Source organism: Sphaerodactylus townsendi, linkage group LG12 (genome assembly GCF_021028975.2).
Source record: "Sphaerodactylus townsendi isolate TG3544 linkage group LG12, MPM_Stown_v2.3, whole genome shotgun sequence".
Taxonomy (NCBI): Eukaryota; Metazoa; Chordata; class Lepidosauria; order Squamata; family Sphaerodactylidae; genus Sphaerodactylus; species Sphaerodactylus townsendi.
This window is the reverse complement of record NC_059436.1, coordinates 900,046-926,511: the sequence shown is the minus strand read 5'-3', so window position 1 is coordinate 926,511 and position 26,466 is coordinate 900,046. Positions and strand designations below refer to the sequence as shown.

At 68.3% G+C, this 26,466-nt stretch overlaps 1 protein-coding gene across 1 annotated transcript in view; it reads right to left on the bottom strand.

The window, feature by feature from the left end:
• LOC125441985 (vinexin-like) overlaps positions 1-15,609 on the bottom strand; it is a 36,150-nt gene extending 20,541 nt beyond the window's left edge. Inside the window, exon 1 of the mRNA XM_048513072.1 lies at positions 15,583-15,609. Coding sequence (XP_048369029.1) covers positions 15,583-15,609 — 27 coding nt within the window. The remainder of the gene's footprint in view (positions 1-15,582) is intronic.
• Between the last annotated feature and the right edge of the window lie 10,857 nt (positions 15,610-26,466).

Sequence of the window (26,466 nt, the reverse complement as noted above, 5' to 3'; positions counted from 1 at the left end):
CCCCCCCACCCCCCCCCCCCCCCACCCCCCCCCCCCCCCACCCCCCCCCCCCCCCACCCCCCCCCCCCCCCACCCCCCCCCCCCCCCACCCCCCCCCCCCCCCACCCCCCCCCCCCCCCACCCCCCCCCCCCCCCACCCCCCCCCCCCCCCACCCCCCCCCCCCCCCACCCCCCCCCCCCCCCACCCCCCCCCCCCCCCACCCCCCCCCCCCCCCACCCCCCCCCCCCCCCACCCCCCCCCCCCCCCACCCCCCCCCCCCCCCACCCCCCCCCCCCCCCACCCCCCCCCCCCCCCACCCCCCCCCCCCCCCACCCCCCCCCCCCCCCACCCCCCCCCCCCCCCACCCCCCCCCCCCCCCACCCCCCCCCCCCCCCACCCCCCCCCCCCCCCACCCCCCCCCCCCCCCACCCCCCCCCCCCCCCACCCCCCCCCCCCCCCACCCCCCCCCCCCCCCACCCCCCCCCCCCCCCACCCCCCCCCCCCCCCACCCCCCCCCCCCCCCACCCCCCCCCCCCCCCACCCCCCCCCCCCCCCACCCCCCCCCCCCCCCACCCCCCCCCCCCCCCACCCCCCCCCCCCCCCACCCCCCCCCCCCCCCACCCCCCCCCCCCCCCACCCCCCCCCCCCCCCACCCCCCCCCCCCCCCACCCCCCCCCCCCCCCACCCCCCCCCCCCCCCACCCCCCCCCCCCCCCACCCCCCCCCCCCCCCACCCCCCCCCCCCCCCACCCCCCCCCCCCCCCACCCCCCCCCCCCCCCACCCCCCCCCCCCCCCACCCCCCCCCCCCCCCACCCCCCCCCCCCCCCACCCCCCCCCCCCCCCACCCCCCCCCCCCCCCACCCCCCCCCCCCCCCACCCCCCCCCCCCCCCACCCCCCCCCCCCCCCACCCCCCCCCCCCCCCACCCCCCCCCCCCCCCACCCCCCCCCCCCCCCACCCCCCCCCCCCCCCACCCCCCCCCCCCCCCACCCCCCCCCCCCCCCACCCCCCCCCCCCCCCACCCCCCCCCCCCCCCACCCCCCCCCCCCCCCACCCCCCCCCCCCCCCACCCCCCCCCCCCCCCACCCCCCCCCCCCCCCACCCCCCCCCCCCCCCACCCCCCCCCCCCCCCACCCCCCCCCCCCCCCACCCCCCCCCCCCCCCACCCCCCCCCCCCCCCACCCCCCCCCCCCCCCACCCCCCCCCCCCCCCACCCCCCCCCCCCCCCACCCCCCCCCCCCCCCACCCCCCCCCCCCCCCACCCCCCCCCCCCCCCACCCCCCCCCCCCCCCACCCCCCCCCCCCCCCACCCCCCCCCCCCCCCACCCCCCCCCCCCCCCACCCCCCCCCCCCCCCACCCCCCCCCCCCCCCACCCCCCCCCCCCCCCACCCCCCCCCCCCCCCACCCCCCCCCCCCCCCACCCCCCCCCCCCCCCACCCCCCCCCCCCCCCACCCCCCCCCCCCCCCACCCCCCCCCCCCCCCACCCCCCCCCCCCCCCACCCCCCCCCCCCCCCACCCCCCCCCCCCCCCACCCCCCCCCCCCCCCACCCCCCCCCCCCCCCACCCCCCCCCCCCCCCACCCCCCCCCCCCCCCACCCCCCCCCCCCCCCACCCCCCCCCCCCCCCACCCCCCCCCCCCCCCACCCCCCCCCCCCCCCACCCCCCCCCCCCCCCACCCCCCCCCCCCCCCACCCCCCCCCCCCCCCACCCCCCCCCCCCCCCACCCCCCCCCCCCCCCACCCCCCCCCCCCCCCACCCCCCCCCCCCCCCACCCCCCCCCCCCCCCACCCCCCCCCCCCCCCACCCCCCCCCCCCCCCACCCCCCCCCCCCCCCACCCCCCCCCCCCCCCACCCCCCCCCCCCCCCACCCCCCCCCCCCCCCACCCCCCCCCCCCCCCACCCCCCCCCCCCCCCACCCCCCCCCCCCCCCACCCCCCCCCCCCCCCACCCCCCCCCCCCCCCACCCCCCCCCCCCCCCACCCCCCCCCCCCCCCACCCCCCCCCCCCCCCACCCCCCCCCCCCCCCACCCCCCCCCCCCCCCACCCCCCCCCCCCCCCACCCCCCCCCCCCCCCACCCCCCCCCCCCCCCACCCCCCCCCCCCCCCACCCCCCCCCCCCCCCACCCCCCCCCCCCCCCACCCCCCCCCCCCCCCACCCCCCCCCCCCCCCACCCCCCCCCCCCCCCACCCCCCCCCCCCCCCACCCCCCCCCCCCCCCACCCCCCCCCCCCCCCACCCCCCCCCCCCCCCACCCCCCCCCCCCCCCACCCCCCCCCCCCCCCACCCCCCCCCCCCCCCACCCCCCCCCCCCCCCACCCCCCCCCCCCCCCACCCCCCCCCCCCCCCACCCCCCCCCCCCCCCACCCCCCCCCCCCCCCACCCCCCCCCCCCCCCACCCCCCCCCCCCCCCACCCCCCCCCCCCCCCACCCCCCCCCCCCCCCACCCCCCCCCCCCCCCACCCCCCCCCCCCCCCACCCCCCCCCCCCCCCACCCCCCCCCCCCCCCACCCCCCCCCCCCCCCACCCCCCCCCCCCCCCACCCCCCCCCCCCCCCACCCCCCCCCCCCCCCACCCCCCCCCCCCCCCACCCCCCCCCCCCCCCACCCCCCCCCCCCCCCACCCCCCCCCCCCCCCACCCCCCCCCCCCCCCACCCCCCCCCCCCCCCACCCCCCCCCCCCCCCACCCCCCCCCCCCCCCACCCCCCCCCCCCCCCACCCCCCCCCCCCCCCACCCCCCCCCCCCCCCACCCCCCCCCCCCCCCACCCCCCCCCCCCCCCACCCCCCCCCCCCCCCACCCCCCCCCCCCCCCACCCCCCCCCCCCCCCACCCCCCCCCCCCCCCACCCCCCCCCCCCCCCACCCCCCCCCCCCCCCACCCCCCCCCCCCCCCACCCCCCCCCCCCCCCACCCCCCCCCCCCCCCACCCCCCCCCCCCCCCACCCCCCCCCCCCCCCACCCCCCCCCCCCCCCACCCCCCCCCCCCCCCACCCCCCCCCCCCCCCACCCCCCCCCCCCCCCACCCCCCCCCCCCCCCACCCCCCCCCCCCCCCACCCCCCCCCCCCCCCACCCCCCCCCCCCCCCACCCCCCCCCCCCCCCACCCCCCCCCCCCCCCACCCCCCCCCCCCCCCACCCCCCCCCCCCCCCACCCCCCCCCCCCCCCACCCCCCCCCCCCCCCACCCCCCCCCCCCCCCACCCCCCCCCCCCCCCACCCCCCCCCCCCCCCACCCCCCCCCCCCCCCACCCCCCCCCCCCCCCACCCCCCCCCCCCCCCACCCCCCCCCCCCCCCACCCCCCCCCCCCCCCACCCCCCCCCCCCCCCACCCCCCCCCCCCCCCACCCCCCCCCCCCCCCACCCCCCCCCCCCCCCACCCCCCCCCCCCCCCACCCCCCCCCCCCCCCACCCCCCCCCCCCCCCACCCCCCCCCCCCCCCACCCCCCCCCCCCCCCACCCCCCCCCCCCCCCACCCCCCCCCCCCCCCACCCCCCCCCCCCCCCACCCCCCCCCCCCCCCACCCCCCCCCCCCCCCACCCCCCCCCCCCCCCACCCCCCCCCCCCCCCACCCCCCCCCCCCCCCACCCCCCCCCCCCCCCACCCCCCCCCCCCCCCACCCCCCCCCCCCCCCACCCCCCCCCCCCCCCACCCCCCCCCCCCCCCACCCCCCCCCCCCCCCACCCCCCCCCCCCCCCACCCCCCCCCCCCCCCACCCCCCCCCCCCCCCACCCCCCCCCCCCCCCACCCCCCCCCCCCCCCACCCCCCCCCCCCCCCACCCCCCCCCCCCCCCACCCCCCCCCCCCCCCACCCCCCCCCCCCCCCACCCCCCCCCCCCCCCACCCCCCCCCCCCCCCACCCCCCCCCCCCCCCACCCCCCCCCCCCCCCACCCCCCCCCCCCCCCACCCCCCCCCCCCCCCACCCCCCCCCCCCCCCACCCCCCCCCCCCCCCACCCCCCCCCCCCCCCACCCCCCCCCCCCCCCACCCCCCCCCCCCCCCACCCCCCCCCCCCCCCACCCCCCCCCCCCCCCACCCCCCCCCCCCCCCACCCCCCCCCCCCCCCACCCCCCCCCCCCCCCACCCCCCCCCCCCCCCACCCCCCCCCCCCCCCACCCCCCCCCCCCCCCACCCCCCCCCCCCCCCACCCCCCCCCCCCCCCACCCCCCCCCCCCCCCACCCCCCCCCCCCCCCACCCCCCCCCCCCCCCACCCCCCCCCCCCCCCACCCCCCCCCCCCCCCACCCCCCCCCCCCCCCACCCCCCCCCCCCCCCACCCCCCCCCCCCCCCACCCCCCCCCCCCCCCACCCCCCCCCCCCCCCACCCCCCCCCCCCCCCACCCCCCCCCCCCCCCACCCCCCCCCCCCCCCACCCCCCCCCCCCCCCACCCCCCCCCCCCCCCACCCCCCCCCCCCCCCACCCCCCCCCCCCCCCACCCCCCCCCCCCCCCACCCCCCCCCCCCCCCACCCCCCCCCCCCCCCACCCCCCCCCCCCCCCACCCCCCCCCCCCCCCACCCCCCCCCCCCCCCACCCCCCCCCCCCCCCACCCCCCCCCCCCCCCACCCCCCCCCCCCCCCACCCCCCCCCCCCCCCACCCCCCCCCCCCCCCACCCCCCCCCCCCCCCACCCCCCCCCCCCCCCACCCCCCCCCCCCCCCACCCCCCCCCCCCCCCACCCCCCCCCCCCCCCACCCCCCCCCCCCCCCACCCCCCCCCCCCCCCACCCCCCCCCCCCCCCACCCCCCCCCCCCCCCACCCCCCCCCCCCCCCACCCCCCCCCCCCCCCACCCCCCCCCCCCCCCACCCCCCCCCCCCCCCACCCCCCCCCCCCCCCACCCCCCCCCCCCCCCACCCCCCCCCCCCCCCACCCCCCCCCCCCCCCACCCCCCCCCCCCCCCACCCCCCCCCCCCCCCACCCCCCCCCCCCCCCACCCCCCCCCCCCCCCACCCCCCCCCCCCCCCACCCCCCCCCCCCCCCACCCCCCCCCCCCCCCACCCCCCCCCCCCCCCACCCCCCCCCCCCCCCACCCCCCCCCCCCCCCACCCCCCCCCCCCCCCACCCCCCCCCCCCCCCACCCCCCCCCCCCCCCACCCCCCCCCCCCCCCACCCCCCCCCCCCCCCACCCCCCCCCCCCCCCACCCCCCCCCCCCCCCACCCCCCCCCCCCCCCACCCCCCCCCCCCCCCACCCCCCCCCCCCCCCACCCCCCCCCCCCCCCACCCCCCCCCCCCCCCACCCCCCCCCCCCCCCACCCCCCCCCCCCCCCACCCCCCCCCCCCCCCACCCCCCCCCCCCCCCACCCCCCCCCCCCCCCACCCCCCCCCCCCCCCACCCCCCCCCCCCCCCACCCCCCCCCCCCCCCACCCCCCCCCCCCCCCACCCCCCCCCCCCCCCACCCCCCCCCCCCCCCACCCCCCCCCCCCCCCACCCCCCCCCCCCCCCACCCCCCCCCCCCCCCACCCCCCCCCCCCCCCACCCCCCCCCCCCCCCACCCCCCCCCCCCCCCACCCCCCCCCCCCCCCACCCCCCCCCCCCCCCACCCCCCCCCCCCCCCACCCCCCCCCCCCCCCACCCCCCCCCCCCCCCACCCCCCCCCCCCCCCACCCCCCCCCCCCCCCACCCCCCCCCCCCCCCACCCCCCCCCCCCCCCACCCCCCCCCCCCCCCACCCCCCCCCCCCCCCACCCCCCCCCCCCCCCACCCCCCCCCCCCCCCACCCCCCCCCCCCCCCACCCCCCCCCCCCCCCACCCCCCCCCCCCCCCACCCCCCCCCCCCCCCACCCCCCCCCCCCCCCACCCCCCCCCCCCCCCACCCCCCCCCCCCCCCACCCCCCCCCCCCCCCACCCCCCCCCCCCCCCACCCCCCCCCCCCCCCACCCCCCCCCCCCCCCACCCCCCCCCCCCCCCACCCCCCCCCCCCCCCACCCCCCCCCCCCCCCACCCCCCCCCCCCCCCACCCCCCCCCCCCCCCACCCCCCCCCCCCCCCACCCCCCCCCCCCCCCACCCCCCCCCCCCCCCACCCCCCCCCCCCCCCACCCCCCCCCCCCCCCACCCCCCCCCCCCCCCACCCCCCCCCCCCCCCACCCCCCCCCCCCCCCACCCCCCCCCCCCCCCACCCCCCCCCCCCCCCACCCCCCCCCCCCCCCACCCCCCCCCCCCCCCACCCCCCCCCCCCCCCACCCCCCCCCCCCCCCACCCCCCCCCCCCCCCACCCCCCCCCCCCCCCACCCCCCCCCCCCCCCACCCCCCCCCCCCCCCACCCCCCCCCCCCCCCACCCCCCCCCCCCCCCACCCCCCCCCCCCCCCACCCCCCCCCCCCCCCACCCCCCCCCCCCCCCACCCCCCCCCCCCCCCACCCCCCCCCCCCCCCACCCCCCCCCCCCCCCACCCCCCCCCCCCCCCACCCCCCCCCCCCCCCACCCCCCCCCCCCCCCACCCCCCCCCCCCCCCACCCCCCCCCCCCCCCACCCCCCCCCCCCCCCACCCCCCCCCCCCCCCACCCCCCCCCCCCCCCACCCCCCCCCCCCCCCACCCCCCCCCCCCCCCACCCCCCCCCCCCCCCACCCCCCCCCCCCCCCACCCCCCCCCCCCCCCACCCCCCCCCCCCCCCACCCCCCCCCCCCCCCACCCCCCCCCCCCCCCACCCCCCCCCCCCCCCACCCCCCCCCCCCCCCACCCCCCCCCCCCCCCACCCCCCCCCCCCCCCACCCCCCCCCCCCCCCACCCCCCCCCCCCCCCACCCCCCCCCCCCCCCACCCCCCCCCCCCCCCACCCCCCCCCCCCCCCACCCCCCCCCCCCCCCACCCCCCCCCCCCCCCACCCCCCCCCCCCCCCACCCCCCCCCCCCCCCACCCCCCCCCCCCCCCACCCCCCCCCCCCCCCACCCCCCCCCCCCCCCACCCCCCCCCCCCCCCACCCCCCCCCCCCCCCACCCCCCCCCCCCCCCACCCCCCCCCCCCCCCACCCCCCCCCCCCCCCACCCCCCCCCCCCCCCACCCCCCCCCCCCCCCACCCCCCCCCCCCCCCACCCCCCCCCCCCCCCACCCCCCCCCCCCCCCACCCCCCCCCCCCCCCACCCCCCCCCCCCCCCACCCCCCCCCCCCCCCACCCCCCCCCCCCCCCACCCCCCCCCCCCCCCACCCCCCCCCCCCCCCACCCCCCCCCCCCCCCACCCCCCCCCCCCCCCACCCCCCCCCCCCCCCACCCCCCCCCCCCCCCACCCCCCCCCCCCCCCACCCCCCCCCCCCCCCACCCCCCCCCCCCCCCACCCCCCCCCCCCCCCACCCCCCCCCCCCCCCACCCCCCCCCCCCCCCACCCCCCCCCCCCCCCACCCCCCCCCCCCCCCACCCCCCCCCCCCCCCACCCCCCCCCCCCCCCACCCCCCCCCCCCCCCACCCCCCCCCCCCCCCACCCCCCCCCCCCCCCACCCCCCCCCCCCCCCACCCCCCCCCCCCCCCACCCCCCCCCCCCCCCACCCCCCCCCCCCCCCACCCCCCCCCCCCCCCACCCCCCCCCCCCCCCACCCCCCCCCCCCCCCACCCCCCCCCCCCCCCACCCCCCCCCCCCCCCACCCCCCCCCCCCCCCACCCCCCCCCCCCCCCACCCCCCCCCCCCCCCACCCCCCCCCCCCCCCACCCCCCCCCCCCCCCACCCCCCCCCCCCCCCACCCCCCCCCCCCCCCACCCCCCCCCCCCCCCACCCCCCCCCCCCCCCACCCCCCCCCCCCCCCACCCCCCCCCCCCCCCACCCCCCCCCCCCCCCACCCCCCCCCCCCCCCACCCCCCCCCCCCCCCACCCCCCCCCCCCCCCACCCCCCCCCCCCCCCACCCCCCCCCCCCCCCACCCCCCCCCCCCCCCACCCCCCCCCCCCCCCACCCCCCCCCCCCCCCACCCCCCCCCCCCCCCACCCCCCCCCCCCCCCACCCCCCCCCCCCCCCACCCCCCCCCCCCCCCACCCCCCCCCCCCCCCACCCCCCCCCCCCCCCACCCCCCCCCCCCCCCACCCCCCCCCCCCCCCACCCCCCCCCCCCCCCACCCCCCCCCCCCCCCACCCCCCCCCCCCCCCACCCCCCCCCCCCCCCACCCCCCCCCCCCCCCACCCCCCCCCCCCCCCACCCCCCCCCCCCCCCACCCCCCCCCCCCCCCACCCCCCCCCCCCCCCACCCCCCCCCCCCCCCACCCCCCCCCCCCCCCACCCCCCCCCCCCCCCACCCCCCCCCCCCCCCACCCCCCCCCCCCCCCACCCCCCCCCCCCCCCACCCCCCCCCCCCCCCACCCCCCCCCCCCCCCACCCCCCCCCCCCCCCACCCCCCCCCCCCCCCACCCCCCCCCCCCCCCACCCCCCCCCCCCCCCACCCCCCCCCCCCCCCACCCCCCCCCCCCCCCACCCCCCCCCCCCCCCACCCCCCCCCCCCCCCACCCCCCCCCCCCCCCACCCCCCCCCCCCCCCACCCCCCCCCCCCCCCACCCCCCCCCCCCCCCACCCCCCCCCCCCCCCACCCCCCCCCCCCCCCACCCCCCCCCCCCCCCACCCCCCCCCCCCCCCACCCCCCCCCCCCCCCACCCCCCCCCCCCCCCACCCCCCCCCCCCCCCACCCCCCCCCCCCCCCACCCCCCCCCCCCCCCACCCCCCCCCCCCCCCACCCCCCCCCCCCCCCACCCCCCCCCCCCCCCACCCCCCCCCCCCCCCACCCCCCCCCCCCCCCACCCCCCCCCCCCCCCACCCCCCCCCCCCCCCACCCCCCCCCCCCCCCACCCCCCCCCCCCCCCACCCCCCCCCCCCCCCACCCCCCCCCCCCCCCACCCCCCCCCCCCCCCACCCCCCCCCCCCCCCACCCCCCCCCCCCCCCACCCCCCCCCCCCCCCACCCCCCCCCCCCCCCACCCCCCCCCCCCCCCACCCCCCCCCCCCCCCACCCCCCCCCCCCCCCACCCCCCCCCCCCCCCACCCCCCCCCCCCCCCACCCCCCCCCCCCCCCACCCCCCCCCCCCCCCACCCCCCCCCCCCCCCACCCCCCCCCCCCCCCACCCCCCCCCCCCCCCACCCCCCCCCCCCCCCACCCCCCCCCCCCCCCACCCCCCCCCCCCCCCACCCCCCCCCCCCCCCACCCCCCCCCCCCCCCACCCCCCCCCCCCCCCACCCCCCCCCCCCCCCACCCCCCCCCCCCCCCACCCCCCCCCCCCCCCACCCCCCCCCCCCCCCACCCCCCCCCCCCCCCACCCCCCCCCCCCCCCACCCCCCCCCCCCCCCACCCCCCCCCCCCCCCACCCCCCCCCCCCCCCACCCCCCCCCCCCCCCACCCCCCCCCCCCCCCACCCCCCCCCCCCCCCACCCCCCCCCCCCCCCACCCCCCCCCCCCCCCACCCCCCCCCCCCCCCACCCCCCCCCCCCCCCACCCCCCCCCCCCCCCACCCCCCCCCCCCCCCACCCCCCCCCCCCCCCACCCCCCCCCCCCCCCACCCCCCCCCCCCCCCACCCCCCCCCCCCCCCACCCCCCCCCCCCCCCACCCCCCCCCCCCCCCACCCCCCCCCCCCCCCACCCCCCCCCCCCCCCACCCCCCCCCCCCCCCACCCCCCCCCCCCCCCACCCCCCCCCCCCCCCACCCCCCCCCCCCCCCACCCCCCCCCCCCCCCACCCCCCCCCCCCCCCACCCCCCCCCCCCCCCACCCCCCCCCCCCCCCACCCCCCCCCCCCCCCACCCCCCCCCCCCCCCACCCCCCCCCCCCCCCACCCCCCCCCCCCCCCACCCCCCCCCCCCCCCACCCCCCCCCCCCCCCACCCCCCCCCCCCCCCACCCCCCCCCCCCCCCACCCCCCCCCCCCCCCACCCCCCCCCCCCCCCACCCCCCCCCCCCCCCACCCCCCCCCCCCCCCACCCCCCCCCCCCCCCACCCCCCCCCCCCCCCACCCCCCCCCCCCCCCACCCCCCCCCCCCCCCACCCCCCCCCCCCCCCACCCCCCCCCCCCCCCACCCCCCCCCCCCCCCACCCCCCCCCCCCCCCACCCCCCCCCCCCCCCACCCCCCCCCCCCCCCACCCCCCCCCCCCCCCACCCCCCCCCCCCCCCACCCCCCCCCCCCCCCACCCCCCCCCCCCCCCACCCCCCCCCCCCCCCACCCCCCCCCCCCCCCACCCCCCCCCCCCCCCACCCCCCCCCCCCCCCACCCCCCCCCCCCCCCACCCCCCCCCCCCCCCACCCCCCCCCCCCCCCACCCCCCCCCCCCCCCACCCCCCCCCCCCCCCACCCCCCCCCCCCCCCACCCCCCCCCCCCCCCACCCCCCCCCCCCCCCACCCCCCCCCCCCCCCACCCCCCCCCCCCCCCACCCCCCCCCCCCCCCACCCCCCCCCCCCCCCACCCCCCCCCCCCCCCACCCCCCCCCCCCCCCACCCCCCCCCCCCCCCACCCCCCCCCCCCCCCACCCCCCCCCCCCCCCACCCCCCCCCCCCCCCACCCCCCCCCCCCCCCACCCCCCCCCCCCCCCACCCCCCCCCCCCCCCACCCCCCCCCCCCCCCACCCCCCCCCCCCCCCACCCCCCCCCCCCCCCACCCCCCCCCCCCCCCACCCCCCCCCCCCCCCACCCCCCCCCCCCCCCACCCCCCCCCCCCCCCACCCCCCCCCCCCCCCACCCCCCCCCCCCCCCACCCCCCCCCCCCCCCACCCCCCCCCCCCCCCACCCCCCCCCCCCCCCACCCCCCCCCCCCCCCACCCCCCCCCCCCCCCACCCCCCCCCCCCCCCACCCCCCCCCCCCCCCACCCCCCCCCCCCCCCACCCCCCCCCCCCCCCACCCCCCCCCCCCCCCACCCCCCCCCCCCCCCACCCCCCCCCCCCCCCACCCCCCCCCCCCCCCACCCCCCCCCCCCCCCACCCCCCCCCCCCCCCACCCCCCCCCCCCCCCACCCCCCCCCCCCCCCACCCCCCCCCCCCCCCACCCCCCCCCCCCCCCACCCCCCCCCCCCCCCACCCCCCCCCCCCCCCACCCCCCCCCCCCCCCACCCCCCCCCCCCCCCACCCCCCCCCCCCCCCACCCCCCCCCCCCCCCACCCCCCCCCCCCCCCACCCCCCCCCCCCCCCACCCCCCCCCCCCCCCACCCCCCCCCCCCCCCACCCCCCCCCCCCCCCACCCCCCCCCCCCCCCACCCCCCCCCCCCCCCACCCCCCCCCCCCCCCACCCCCCCCCCCCCCCACCCCCCCCCCCCCCCACCCCCCCCCCCCCCCACCCCCCCCCCCCCCCACCCCCCCCCCCCCCCACCCCCCCCCCCCCCCACCCCCCCCCCCCCCCACCCCCCCCCCCCCCCACCCCCCCCCCCCCCCACCCCCCCCCCCCCCCACCCCCCCCCCCCCCCACCCCCCCCCCCCCCCACCCCCCCCCCCCCCCACCCCCCCCCCCCCCCACCCCCCCCCCCCCCCACCCCCCCCCCCCCCCACCCCCCCCCCCCCCCACCCCCCCCCCCCCCCACCCCCCCCCCCCCCCACCCCCCCCCCCCCCCACCCCCCCCCCCCCCCACCCCCCCCCCCCCCCACCCCCCCCCCCCCCCACCCCCCCCCCCCCCCACCCCCCCCCCCCCCCACCCCCCCCCCCCCCCACCCCCCCCCCCCCCCACCCCCCCCCCCCCCCACCCCCCCCCCCCCCCACCCCCCCCCCCCCCCACCCCCCCCCCCCCCCACCCCCCCCCCCCCCCACCCCCCCCCCCCCCCACCCCCCCCCCCCCCCACCCCCCCCCCCCCCCACCCCCCCCCCCCCCCACCCCCCCCCCCCCCCACCCCCCCCCCCCCCCACCCCCCCCCCCCCCCACCCCCCCCCCCCCCCACCCCCCCCCCCCCCCACCCCCCCCCCCCCCCACCCCCCCCCCCCCCCACCCCCCCCCCCCCCCACCCCCCCCCCCCCCCACCCCCCCCCCCCCCCACCCCCCCCCCCCCCCACCCCCCCCCCCCCCCACCCCCCCCCCCCCCCACCCCCCCCCCCCCCCACCCCCCCCCCCCCCCACCCCCCCCCCCCCCCACCCCCCCCCCCCCCCACCCCCCCCCCCCCCCACCCCCCCCCCCCCCCACCCCCCCCCCCCCCCACCCCCCCCCCCCCCCACCCCCCCCCCCCCCCACCCCCCCCCCCCCCCACCCCCCCCCCCCCCCACCCCCCCCCCCCCCCACCCCCCCCCCCCCCCACCCCCCCCCCCCCCCACCCCCCCCCCCCCCCACCCCCCCCCCCCCCCACCCCCCCCCCCCCCCACCCCCCCCCCCCCCCACCCCCCCCCCCCCCCACCCCCCCCCCCCCCCACCCCCCCCCCCCCCCACCCCCCCCCCCCCCCACCCCCCCCCCCCCCCACCCCCCCCCCCCCCCCCCCCCCCCCCCCCCCACCCCCCCCCCCCCGCACCCCCCCCCCCCCCCCCCCCCCCCCCCCCCCCCCCCCCCCCCCCCCCACCCCCCCCACCCCCCCCTCCCCCCCCCCCCCCCACCCCCCCCCCCCCCCACCCCCCCCCCCCCCCACCCATGGCTGATGGGAATTGTAGTCCATAACATCTGGAGTGCCAAAGGTTCGCCACCATGGGTCTAGTGCTTAAGCAATAGACGACAACTCCTCTTCTGTTTCCTCCTTCTCCTCCTCCTCTTGTGCCCATTCATTGTAGAAAAACTGAGGTAGTCAGCAAAGCAGAGTTCATAAAAAAGGGTAATCACGGTATTTTGATATCTGATCAGAAGCTAATTTGTGGCACAGAAACCATGAAAATTGCTCCAGTTTCAGAACTTCATATGAACCATTAAGCAAACTGAACTCCCCTTGGTTCTGGTGGGTTTTCAAACCGTGGTCTGCTGGATCTTGTTCCTAACGTTTCGCCTGTGGTTTTCTGTGGCTGGCATCTTCAGAGGTGTATCACAAAGGGAAGTCTGTTGCACACTGTGAAGATGCCAGCCACAGATCCACCAGACCACGGCCACACAGCACGGAAAACCCACCAGAACCAGTTGAATCTGGCCATGAAAGCCTTCGACAATACATTGAACTCCCTTTGCCTGACAAACCAGAGAAAATTCAGTGAAGGGCTATGAACAGGAGAGGGCCAGAAGCCATGGAAAGCCATGAAAAGAGAGGTCTCAGAGGCTAACAACAACTAGCCAAAAAAGGGAGAAATCCAAACAGAAACACGTTGACAGATTCTGAATACTGAATGGATGTCAGAAGGAAGAAGGAGAAGTTGCGCATCCAAAACACTAAAGAAACTAGAAGCTATAAAAGTTTCAAATAATAGTAAAATAGTAAATGAAATGAACATATTTTGGGATGGGAAACCACAGAGCTCAATGGCATAAAGTACTGGAGAGGATATAGAATCTTTTTCCTCTGAGATTTTCAAAGGTAGGCTGAATAGCCTAGTGAGGATATTTTACAGTGATACTTTATTGGGGGTCCCAAATATCTTGGGACTACTGAACTACCACAACCCTGTTATGGCTCTGTTCCACCCATTATTGTTGCTCTGACAACATCTTCGCTACATTCGGCAGCCATTAATGTTCCAGATGGGATTAATTTATTTAGAAGATTTATATTCTGCCTCTCCAGAGCCCTCCTTGAGATGTCTCACAAAATGAAAACAAATACGATAAAAATCAGAAACATAACCATAAAACTGGAACAGCATGTTTCCTTGTGACAGGCCTGAATAAAATAAGGCCTGCGCCTCAGTTTCAGAGCTCTGCCCGTCTATTGTCAGGAACTCCAGAAACCTCCTGTTTGCGCCTTGCCCTACATTTAAGGCCTAGTCAAGCCCACCAATAGCGGGAGCGACTTGGGAGTATATCTGCACCACCACATGTTTTTCTCTTCCCCACACTGGCAACAAGGTGGAGTTGGCACAAATTTCCATTGTGTTACAGCCAAACATGCATGTAGCCTTGTCCACCTGTATCTGAGGTAGAGTTGCCAACCATCAGGTGGGGGCTGGAGATCTCCTGGGTTTACAGCTGAACTGAGGCTGACAGAGATCAGTATCCCTGGACAAAATGGCTGCTTTGCAGGGTGGGCTCCACGCAGAGGCGTAGCAAGGGGGAAAGCGCCCGGTGCACTGGTGCGGCCTCCGCTCCGTCCCACCCCAGAATGTCCCCGTCCTGCCCTGGAACACTGCTGTCACGCCCCCACAGGGGCGTGCGCCTGGTGCGTTGCACCCCCTCGGTTCCCCTTGGAGCTACGCCTCTGGCTCCATGGCATTATATCCTGGTTAGGTCCCTCTCCTTTCCAAACAATACCCTCCTCAGGCTCCACCTTCAAATCTCTAGGACTTTTGCAAGCAAGAGTTGTCAACCCCAGTCTGAGGGCCAAACTTAGCCATTACAGCATCTGTGAGCCCTACCAATGGAGGTCAACACCATTTTAGATCTGAATCCACCCATTTAAAAATGCCACAAGGGAATCATAGTATGGTGGGCACAAGCAATCTTATTTCCCCTTCCCGTGCTTTTTTCTAGTGACAAAAACGCTGTTCTGGCACTTCAAACTGCAGCAGGGAGGGCGGGGATGGTTCTGCCATACTGTAGGCCCAGTCAGGTTTGGACTCTTACAGTTTGTAAATGGCCAAGTTCTGCTGTGAAATAACATCGGTATCCACAGATCCAACTTCTGGATGCTACGACATCTAGTTTGGTCCTGAAAATCTTTCATTGGTGTAAACTGCTGGGAGATTGAAAGCCTTGTGTGCTGTTAGCAGTGAAAGACACAGGACATGTGATAGTCATAGGGCTGGGGGCCAAGGGAGTTGCCGGCTTGACCAATAATTGATTGTGTAAACACTACTAGGGAATGCCGCCTTAACACTGTCCTAGATCAGTGATCTTCAGTTGTTGCACCAGTGACTCTACTGTCCTGTTTTGTTTGTTTACATTTTTAAGAGAGAAAGACAGGACAAAAGTCCAGTGGCTCATTAAAGACTAACAAAGTTTATTCCAGTGTAAGCTTGGGTGACTCAGCGCTCACTTAATCTCCTTCCCTTCTGTGATTTTGGTTAAAAAAAATCTCTTTAAAAGGTTTCTAATACCATATTCATTTGTTGAATGGAGCTGTTTTATTTTGCTGTAATAAAGCAGCAAACCCCTACGGAATTATTATAAATTGAATTATTATAAGCGAGGGAGTGACATGTTACATATTACTGTTAAAAAAAAATCAAAATCCATTCCCATGCTGCAGTCCTGGATATAGAAATTATGGAAACCACTGGGCTACAGGTCCAGTCAGACTCACTGAAATTTTGCCATCCCTTCCTCACACAATATAGTCTAGGCCTGGCCTGGATAGCCCGATCTGGTCAGATCTTGGAGGCTAAGCAGGGTCAGCCTTGGTCAGTATTTGGATGGGACACGACCAAGGAATACCAAGCTCACTATGCTGAGGCAGGCAATGGCAAACTACCTCTGACTGTTTCTTGCTACTGGGTTGCCATAAGTCAGTAGAGACTTTATGGCAAAATACTGCCAACTGAGAGGTTTTGATTCTTTGCCATATGCTTGACCTTCTGGTGACCATAGACCCAGAAAAACTCAGTCCTTTTCCAGATATTAAAATTGCTACCTAGGAAACCAGGTTTTTAATCAACTCTTGAAGCTGTGAACCCCATACCTCACTTAACTCCAAGTACGGTACCATGTCCTGCCAGTCACAGGGTTGGAGCAGTGCTGTATTTTACGCCCCCCCCCCCTCCTGCAAACAATCTTTTCTCAACCAGAAAACTCCAAAATTCCACCACTAGACTGCTGTCTCTGTTTGGGGAGAAACCCTCTTCCTGTTTGGATATTTTCATTCATTTATAGGTTTGTAAACGTATCTTTGACAAACTGCCTAAACTCTGGAGGCGGGGAGAGAAGAAAGGGGTGTGCCACAAAGTAAAACAAAAAACCTGGATCACTTAAAACTATTTTGGTTAGGAAACTTAGCGTGAACATGTCACACTCTAACCATTAGCCTCCAGTATCTCACTAGCATTCCCTTTTCAAACAGTGACTTCGGGTCTTCCTAGATGTTTGGATCAATCAGGTGGACGGGCATGTAAATGACACAATGCCCCCCTGGGGAAAAGAAAACAGTTCCTCCTCAGCTTATTCAACCAGTTGCTACATGATTCCTCACTGCCATTAAGGCACCCAGGAAATCTTGACCCTTGGACTATTTGTTTGTTGTGTATGCCCCACCTCACTCCTGCCCCCCCCCCCCCAAGATAGTGGAGATCACTAGCAGCAACCCAGGCAGTCTCCTGAGGGGATCTACATCTTTGCTTTCCTTCTGCTACAGGCTTTATTCCTCTGTCCTGCAAGGTGAAAAGGAATCCTGACATTTAATCACCAAGCCTGGGATCCGGAGACATCTGACCTGCCTATACTGACAAAACCACTCTACTAGCTCTTTTCCCCAAGCTTGCAAGGAAGATGGTTAGAATGCTGACTTCCCCTAGTTCCTAACCACCCCCCTCCCCGTTATTCACACAAACCCTCACCGCAGAGGTTAGCAGAAGTATTTCCTACCTTCCAAAGAGAGCCGGCAAGAGGAGAAAAAAATAAATCAGTCCCAGTTCCTTGCTGCTGGCCCGGGGAGCGATTCCCTGCAGTTGTGTCAACACAGCCTTAGTGCCAGGCTGGATGGCTCTTGAGCATGGCAAAGTTTCAGAATGCAAACTGGCGCTGCGCTGTTAGTTTCAGGAGGCAGGCAGAGAGTGCAGCCAGAAGGGGGAAGGCACTGATGGTCTGAAAGAGTGTGTGTCTGTGCGTGCGTTCATTTTCTGTCACATTCATGGTGTGAGCTGCAGGGGGAGCAAATCAGCAGGAAAAAACACACACATACATAAAATGTGAAAGGAAGACAATGCTGCAAAATGGGAATGGTTTTTCTGACCAGGGCACGAAGGACTCAGAGGGCTCCCCTTACTTAAGTCTCACAGCACTCATGTGGGTGGGGGGAATTAAAGACCCCTGCACATGCTACTCACCTCAGTGGTCAGTTTGGAGCGCCAGAGGATTCCCACAGCCTCTTCCAAAACATGTCAGAAATCTGCAGCATATAACTGAACACTGACTGGAAGAATGAGACATTTCTCAGGTAGTGACAGCAGGCGTGGTTTGGTAAAGAAGCTGTCATAACCTGAGGATAGTATGCAACTTTTTTTGTCCAAATACTGGAGTGGGGAAGTAAGCCTACTGATGAGAGAAAAAGAGGATATGAATAGTTTAAATACATAGTTTAAATTCTGAAAGTGCGACGTCCACTTGTGAAGCTGTTGTGCTGGCAAACCACATGGGAAGGGGAGACAAAGATTTGTACTTGGGCAGACACTGTACCTGGACCCTTCATTAGTGGCTCTGCAGCAGAGGTGGGATTCAGGGGGTTCCGAAGGTTCTGTAGAACTTCTTGTTAAAATTTAAAATTTCACTTTTTTAATACTTAAAATATTTTTATTAAGTATTAATATTTTTAATACTTAAAATAAAAAAGCGATATTAAAAATATTTTTAAATACTTTTTAACAGTCATTATTTGAATCCCACCACCATCGGAAACTGTTGTTAAAATGTTTGAATCCCACCACTGCTCTGCAGGTCTGGGAGAGGACAAGAGGCATAAGCCACGCCTTTTCCTGAACCACTGTTCCCAGCAACCCTGACAGTGCCTTGGTTCTTGGGCAGAGATTGGGTTCCAGGTGCCAAACGAAATGTCTATTGTGCTGCTATGGGCAAGCATCATGCCATGCCACCCTTGGCCCTAGCACAAAACAAAGAGAGGTGGCTGCCCTCGGGAAGCAAATTTTGGGTGCTTTTATGTGTAGTTGTAAGGAGATAGATCTCAGATGCAACATATCAACAAAGTTCTCTTGTGCTGCCAGCTCATGTCTGAATCTGTCTCTTGGTGGATTAATACGCATACCTAGTGAGGTGCCACTTGGCATTTCTAGCACGGGCACTGAACCCCCAAGACTGTGGGTGGGTGTCAAATCTTAGGCCAGATTACCATTCCAGCTTTCCTCTCCTGCAATATGGGGACAATAATCCAGGACGACTACAAGTTGGTGTGAAGATAACTGAAATGACCTCCCAATTGTTAAGTATTACTGAATGTTTTCAGTGCTTTCAGTGAACCTAGCAGAGATCTTCCAGCCCACCCTCACGCTCCAAGTTCATCCCTAGATCCATTGCCAATGGGCAATGGAGAAGTTCCAGCAAAATTCAAACGGAAAACTGCAAAAGGTTTTTTGCAGTTTCCAGTGTCACGTCCAGAGTGTGGGAGTGGGCTGAGTTCCAGGGAACTGAGCACTGAGCCAAACCACTGAAATCATTAACTGGAACGTGCACACATGCATACGAGCAGGCATCCTGGCTTTATTCATTCTGTCTAGTTATGAAACACACAATTGCAGAAAAAGTTACAAGCATGTATGGATGTATGCACATATAATGATCAGGCACACAGAGCTAGGCAGGCAAACATATGCCCACAAATACAATATACACACAGGGACATACTTGCAAAGAATGTATGCACATGTAGTTGAAGAAAGGAAGGTACACTGATAATGTATGAGATACATACAGAATCCATGTGCAGGCATCTGAGAGTAGGTTCAGTATACTTTTTCACATCCTTCTTATTGAGCAGAGGTGTCTGGTTTTATGCCTCTGACCATGACCCTTACCACCAAGCTTTCACAATCAGTTCTAATAACCACGAGGGGTGAATAGCTGAGCCAAGTCAGGCCTGTTGAATGGAAGATTTCAGACAGATAATTAGAGATTTGCCTCTAGGGATGCCAACCTCCAGGTTGGACCTGGGGATCTCCCAGAATTGCAGTTTATTTCAAGACTACAGAGACCTGTTCGCCTAGAGAAAATGGATGTCTTTGGAAAGTGGACCCTAAGGCGTTTGACTGCACTGAGGTCCATTTTGTCCCCAAGATCCATCCTCAAGTCCCCAGAAGTTCCTCAACTTAGATCTGGCAGCCAGCATGGTGCCAGCATGGTACAGTAGTTAAGAGCAGGTGAATTCTAATCTGGAGAAAGAGGTTTGATTCCATACTCCTCCACCTAAGTGGCAGAGGTTTATCTGGTGAACCAGATGTGTTTCCGCACTCCTACATTCCTGCTGGGTGACCTTGGGCTAGTCACAGTTCCCGCTGAATTCTCTCAGCCCCACCTACCTCACAAGGTGTCTGTTGTAGGGAGAAGAAGGGAAAGGAGCTTGTAAGCCACCTTGAGTCTCCTTACAGACAAGAAAGGTAGGATATAAATCAAAATTCTTCTTCATCATCATTCCCAGACGGTGGCCAGTGGGCACCCAGCAAGTCTTTTAGCCTCCAATACACACAGTAGTGTCCACCCCTCCTTCCCTTCTCTGGCTGATGTCGCAGCTCTGTCATCCCAGGTGAGAGGTTTCCTAAACTGCTTGCAAGGAACAAATGGACAAAGGAATAGAAAGTTGCTCAGGCTGATTGGCTGGGCTGTTATAAAGAGCCAGTATTCTCTACTCTTTCCCTGTGTTCTCATTCCAGCTGACCCTGGCCTCAGGACTGGGGAGAACTGCAAGCAAAACACCCGTGGGGCATCAGGCTAGGGGCCTGCACTCTCTTGCTAATGAAACATGCTCACTAGCCTTTGACAGATGCCCCATGCATGCTCATGGAAGAAAAAGAGAAGTATCTTGGCCAGAAGATGCAGAAAGGGAAATCCCAGGACCTGTTTCTATTGCACTGTCACTTAACTGAACACAGCATTTCTTTCACTTCCAAGCGTTCCCTAAACCTACCCCCTAAATCACCAGTTGTCTCAGCACATACAGGGGAGGGTGAAAGTTAACTTTGATAAAAAATAATGCATCTCCTTTAAATCATGCCTTCTTGCACATGCATTCCCCCTCACCTCACCAAGTTCACACATGCAGAATAAAAAGGTAGTAAAATGGAAAAGATCATTTCGGGACTATGGGAGATAGATTCTAGCCTGGAATGTTTTCCTATTAAAAAGCACTCCATTCTAATAGAAAATCAGCACAGAAATGGGTGCAATGCTATGTTTCAACTTAAAGTTTTCAGTATAAAGGTAAATTAAAAAATGTCCATTAATAATACAATGGTGAAATTCTAAAATGTGATTTTTCATCCTTCTCCTCCAACTTCTAAAATTGGTGTAGCTCATTCCACTATGCATAATGAAGGGGCGGTGAACATTCCACTCCATACAATAGAGAGGAAATCACTTTTTTTAAAAAAAAATTCTCCCTTCAGTGAAAAAACTCCATGCAAGCAGAAAACTGGCACAAGAAGGTCTTGAGGCATCACCTTTGTTTTGCTAGGTTTAAACCTGCAGAGAGTGATTCACTTAAAAATGGCATTCCTTAAGCCACAGTATGGTGGTTTGCGGCATCCCTTAACCCACAGTATGGTTAATTTGTTAAGTATCCCTCAACTTAAGTTTGGCGAGTTAGTAACTGTAGGAAACAATGAACTAAGGGAACCTGACTGTGTTTTGGAGGGGTGTGTGAATAGAGGGTGGCTTTGACTGGAGATTGCACAACATTTACAGGAAAGACGATACAGTGAGGAGGAAGTACCCAGATGGTGTAGAACAATAGCATTTCTTGTCTGTTGTGGTACCATGCAGTGCTCATATACACCAAAGGATGGTCATTAGCAGTCTGATAATTTCTGATATCATATCTCTGCCATAAACTCACAAGATGTCATCAAGCAGGCCAATGTTCTTTCACTGTTAACCCTTCCCATCTACAATAACACTGGCGTATATTACAGGGTGGTTGTAATGAATATTGATACTTTTATTCAAAAGGTGGGGCTGAGAGAGTTCAGAGGAGAACCCACAATTCAGGGACCTAGATTCAGCCTGAGTACCTCATAACATATGAAGAGGCAGAAACCTAACAAATGCTAACCATCTTCAATTTGAAAACACAAGTGACAGGTAAGTTTGTTTGTGTGGAGAAGACTTGTATCACCAGCTTCTGAAGGGCATGGGCCTATAATCACTCCCCACCCCTTTTTATCAGAAAACCATCTTGAAGCTTCAGTGCCGATTCAAAAACTGATTGTTGATACTGGCACAGGCCCTGGTGAGGCCTTGATGGGCTCAGAGTTGGCCCCCACAGGGCAGATTATGTAACAACAAACGTTTGGAAAGCAGCACACAGACACCAGCATGATATCTCAGGCAAACGTTTGATCCAGCATCAAGAGATGAATAACTTCATTCATTCAGTAAACAAAGTCTGCACAGCAAATAGAGGCAACGTTTTACTGGGGCGGGAAGGCAAGAGAAGAAAACGGACTCAGGACACTGATCAGCCAAAATGCAAAGAGGAAACTGGCGGCTTAAACCACACAGCAGGGATTGTGGATTTTCACCATCCAAACGAGCCAGTGTTAACAACTGTTGGCATTCACAGTAACAAGCAGACAGTTTGCTAGACACCTGTTTTGCTTCTCAAAAGCACTCCTTCCCAGGATTATTCCAACATATTTTCGTGACTAATGGGGAGGGGGGGGGCACTGTTCCCTGAAGAATCAACACAGGACACAATCCAGCAGGTAATTTTGTGCAATGGGGCTTGCTTAATTGATCAATTTCTGTCACCAGCTAAATTTGTATCCTACTCAGCAGTCCTTTGTAGCACCCAAACTCCACCTCACGATCTTGCTTCCTTGTAAGATCACCTCTCCTTCTTGAGCCTACTACATAGTAAAATCCTTACGTGCACTTCAATGAACATGCCTGTCAGTGTGGGCCTTGCTGATACGGATTTGCTACCATGCACCGTCTTCCCAAAATACAAGGTGAAAGAGGCTTATACTTATTGCCATCAGGGCCCCTCTCTCCAAATCTCCAGCCCTCTTATCATAAAGATGTGCAAAGTACAGCAACTCGAATGGTTCCCATTGTGTGACAAATACTTTTCCCTGCCCCCCACTGGAGTCCTAAGAATCCAACACATCCACCAGCTCACCTTCCTCCTGTTAACGAAACACATGTGATCTTTGATCCATGTCTGGCAGCTGCTGAATTCCCACCATGGTGCTATTAGGTTGCACTAAAATATTTAACACCTGGTCTGATCAGGTAGCACACTCTTCTGCCTGCTTTGAAATGTGCCTAAAGAGACCAGAGAATCCTTTCCGTTCAGGGAAGGGCAATTCATGTGGTCCTGTTTGCTCTCCTCTGCCCCATCTGCGGGGCAGCTGTGACCTTATCCTGTCTGAAGAAAAATAGTGAAGAGAAATGTCTGGTGACCAAACAGTGAATGAATATCACGACACAGAGACCTCTTAGGTTCTCTGTAGGAGGGATGTTGACAAAATCTAAGGAATACATTGCATTGAGAGAAGAATACATAACTTCCTACGTTTAATTTTGAGTATGTCTTATATAATATTTTAGTTCTGACCGTTTTTCTCTTCCGAAGTTCTTGGAGCTGTAGCTGGGAGGAGAGATGGGATTTGATATTTCTGGCTGCTTCCAGATGGGATCACAGAACGTGTACCTGTCACAGCATAAGCAATCTGGTTGAGAGCAGGTGGGAACAGCATCAATCCACCCCTGTTCTCATGCTGCTCATTGCCACGACCACCCCCTCCCCACTCTGTCACTGTGCCTCTCTCCTCTCCTTTTTTCATCTGCAAAAGCACAAACGTTGTAGCAATTTTGTTGGGATCCTCTAGGGTTGCCAACTCCAGGTTGGAAAATGCCTGGAGATTTGGGGGGTGGAGACTGAGGCAGGTTGGATTTGGGGAGGGGCTTCATTGGGGTATAACAGTGGTGGCGAACCTATGGCATGGGTGCCAGAGGTGGCACTCAGAGCCCTTTCTGTGGGCACACGTGCACAGAGTTCATCGGGGGTGTGTGTGTGGAAAATCACACCCCCCCACACACACACACTAATCTAGGCTAGTCTGGGCACGATCCTTTACCTGGGAGAAAGCTCGGTTGCTGGCAATGGGGCTTGCTTCTGAGTAAACCCTCCTAGGGTTGTGATTCACCCATTCGAAGCATTGCACGGTTGCTTCACCAAGCTTACTCCCGAGTAATGTGCGCCTCAGATCCAACCATTTTTTCTAAACCAAAATCTCAGTATTCAGGTTAAATTGCCGTGTTGGCACTTTGCGATAAATAAGTGGGTTTTGGGTTGCAATTTGGGCACTCGGTCTCGAAAAGGTTCGCCATCACTGGGGTATAATGTCATAGGATCCACCTTCCAAAGAGGCCATTTTCTTTCAAGTGACTGATACCTTTCAATTGGAGATCAGCTGTAATCCTAGCAGATCTTCAGTCACCACCTGGAGATTGACAAGCCTATCCCCTTTCCATAGTTTACAAACATATTTTTTACCTTCCCTGGAAGGATGGAATGCAGTGAGCTGCCTCACACCATTTTGAAAGTAAAGCTTAACTCCGGTCAGATGGATGCCCCCTCTGCAATTCCTCCTTTAACCTGGAAAAAAACGCTTTTATTTTTCTCTGGATTTTTATTTACTTGTTTTCTTATTTATTATTTACCTTAGCTTTTCTCTCAAAGGAGGCCACAAATGCTTACGCTATTCTCCTCTCCTCCATTTTATCCTCAGAATATCCCTGTGAGGCAGGTTAGACTGAATGGTGAGAGCCAGCGTGGTGTAGTGGTTAAGAGCAGGTGGATTCTCATCTGGAGAACCAGGTTTGATTCCCCACTCCTCTACCTGAGTGGCAGAGGCTTATCTGGTGTACTAGATGTGTTTCCGCACTTCTACATTCCTGCTGGGCGACCTTGGGCTAGTCACTGTTCTTTGGAACTCTCTCAGCCCCACCTACCTTACAAGGTGTCTGTTGTGGGGAGAGGAAGGGAAAGGAGCTTGTCAGCCACCTTGAGTCTCCCGGCCTTTCATTCCATATAGACACTCTTCTGCCTTGTCCGGTTAGGCATGAAGTTCACCTCTTCCAAAACCTGATAAGAACTTGGGCAAACTATTTCCTGGTGCTCAAGGCCCGCTGAAGAGATATTTGCAATCATTCAGACACACTACCCTTCCTTTTTGCCATGATGGGTAGATGGAGCAGCAGTAATCAGAAGTCAAACCCACAACAACTTCCTGTGGTGGTTTCCAATACAGGCAAGCAACATGTGGTACACACTTAGGGAACTTTCGCACATGCAGAATAATGCACTTTCAATCCGCTTTCAATGCACTTGCAGTTGGATTTTATTGTGTGAAATAGCAAAATCCACTTGCAAACAATTGGAAAGTGGTTTGAAAGTGCGGAAGTGCCCCAAGTTCAGACAGCCAATCTACTAAAAGGCAAGAGTACTGAATTTCTGCCACACAATAGCACCCAGAACTCCAGCATACGGCAAGCCAAGCAATTCACAAAATAGAACATACCGGTAGATACATTGCAAAGCTGCAATTGAATGCTTCAGTTAATCTCACATTGGGGGAGGAGGGGTTTGCAGTGACAGCCAGGAACATGACTATGCTTACAGGCTCCACATGTTTGCTCTAAATTAAATTCTGTGGCATTTTGTTGCAGGGGGATGCTAAGTCCAAGTGTGCACTTAATCACCTTTGTGCAGACTACAGGAAGCTCGGGCATATGACTGCCAAAAGAAACTGGGGACCAGATCCCTTTTAGCCAAAAATGTGTCCGTACTGACCATGGTGGTGGAGTGGAGGGGCGGGGGGGGGGGGGGAAGGATGGAAATAACAGGAGCTGAAGGAGAAGCAAAACCCACGGAGGTAAGCTGAGAAGGCAGGTCTCTGCTGCCTGGCAGTGATTTAGGTCAACAAAAGAAACAGGGAGCCCGAGAGTGTTTGTTTAACCTTTTCTTTGAAAAGTCCACAGAAGACATGGAAACTGGATGGAACAGGCTGAGTGAAGAACAAAGCTATTCTCTGTACCTGTGGCGGTGGCATCATGGCAGGTTGTTCTGCAGAAGAGACCCACAGGCCCTTGTCTACTTCATCCTCCCTGGTGCTTCTGTCTGCTAAAAATATAGTACCAAGGGCTGAGAGCCACTGAGCATATGTAAAGTTCCACCCAAATAGAAAGTAGCTTTTAAAGAAAAAAAAGGTGAGGGGAAACAGATCATGTACAGGGCTGTCCTGTTTTTGTGACATTTTCTGGCTTGTCTGCAAAGCATCCAAGGGTTGTGTGGAAGCCAGTATGCCACCTGCATGCTACCCTCATCCTGCCTGGCTAGGAGACTAACTTTCCCACAGACAGTGCAGTGCCCAAAACTGTTGGCTTTGGGATGACAGGAGGCATTATGATGCACTGCCAGTAGCTGTGCCCATATTCTACATTCCAAATGCAGCAGCAGCTTAGTGCGCAGAGAGCGAGTTATGACACATTATTTATTTATTTCATGTGTACGGGGCTTTCCGCACTACAGAAGGGAGCTAAGGTCAACTTGGTTCCCTTCAGTGGGGGGCGATTCCAGGCTGTCCGCAGGGCAACTTACTTGGCCCCCTGAAACCGAGCTAAGTGGGCGGGATCATCTTGGTGCCTGTTTCGCTCCTCAATCGTGATTGGAGCTTGTGTTACCATGGGAAACGGGAGCATTCTTTTTTTTTTACAGTTTTTACAGTTTACAGTTTACAGTTACATGCCCGCCATGACTCTCCAGTTCTGCACAAGCCACAAAAGCGGCTCCTGATTGGTTGAACGGATGAGGTGTCGTTTTCGATGCGTCCGCACTTCGAAGCTTCGAAGCGGTATCGACCTTGTTTCAGCAGAAAGGTGCAGTTCATAACTGCGACAGGGATGTCGCAGTTCTGAGAGGGGGGAACTGAAACAAAACAATGTTGAGCTCAGTTGCAGTGCGGATACACTGAGGTGAACCTAGATAGAAACCAGTACAACTCTGTCAGTGCGGAAAGCCCCTACATCACCTTTTTCCTCAGAGAAGGCCCAGAGCAATTCTCATTGTTCTTCTCAACTCCATTTTATCCTAACAAAAGAGGTTGGCCCCTTCCGCACACGCAAAATAATGCGTTTTCAAACCACTTTCACAACTGTTTGCAAGTGGATTTTGCCATTCCACACAGCTTCAAAGAGCACTGAAAGCAGTTTGAAAGTGCATTATTCTGCATGTGCGGAATGAGCCCTAGAGAGTGGGTAACAGGCCTAAGCAGTCATTCAAATACAGATCTCCCAGGTACTATATTCTGTCTCACCAAAAGAAAAAACAAAAACAAAATTGTAACTTCATTCACCACATGCCGGACTGTCTTTACTTTAAAATGTGGAGCATATCCTACACTGACTCCCCCTCCGGCTGGTTAACACAGACACAACTCACTAGGAAGTTTTCCCACCCCTGGAAATAAATGGGGAAAAAATGGTAGTTTGGCAGTGTTCCCCCCTCGCCCGCCCCATGTTATATCCTCATTTAATTCAGCCAGCAAATGGAGTTCCGCCTCCCGTTGTTTTCTTCTTCTTCCCTAGAACTTGTAACTCACCTGGACTTTGCCCTTTGTGCCTG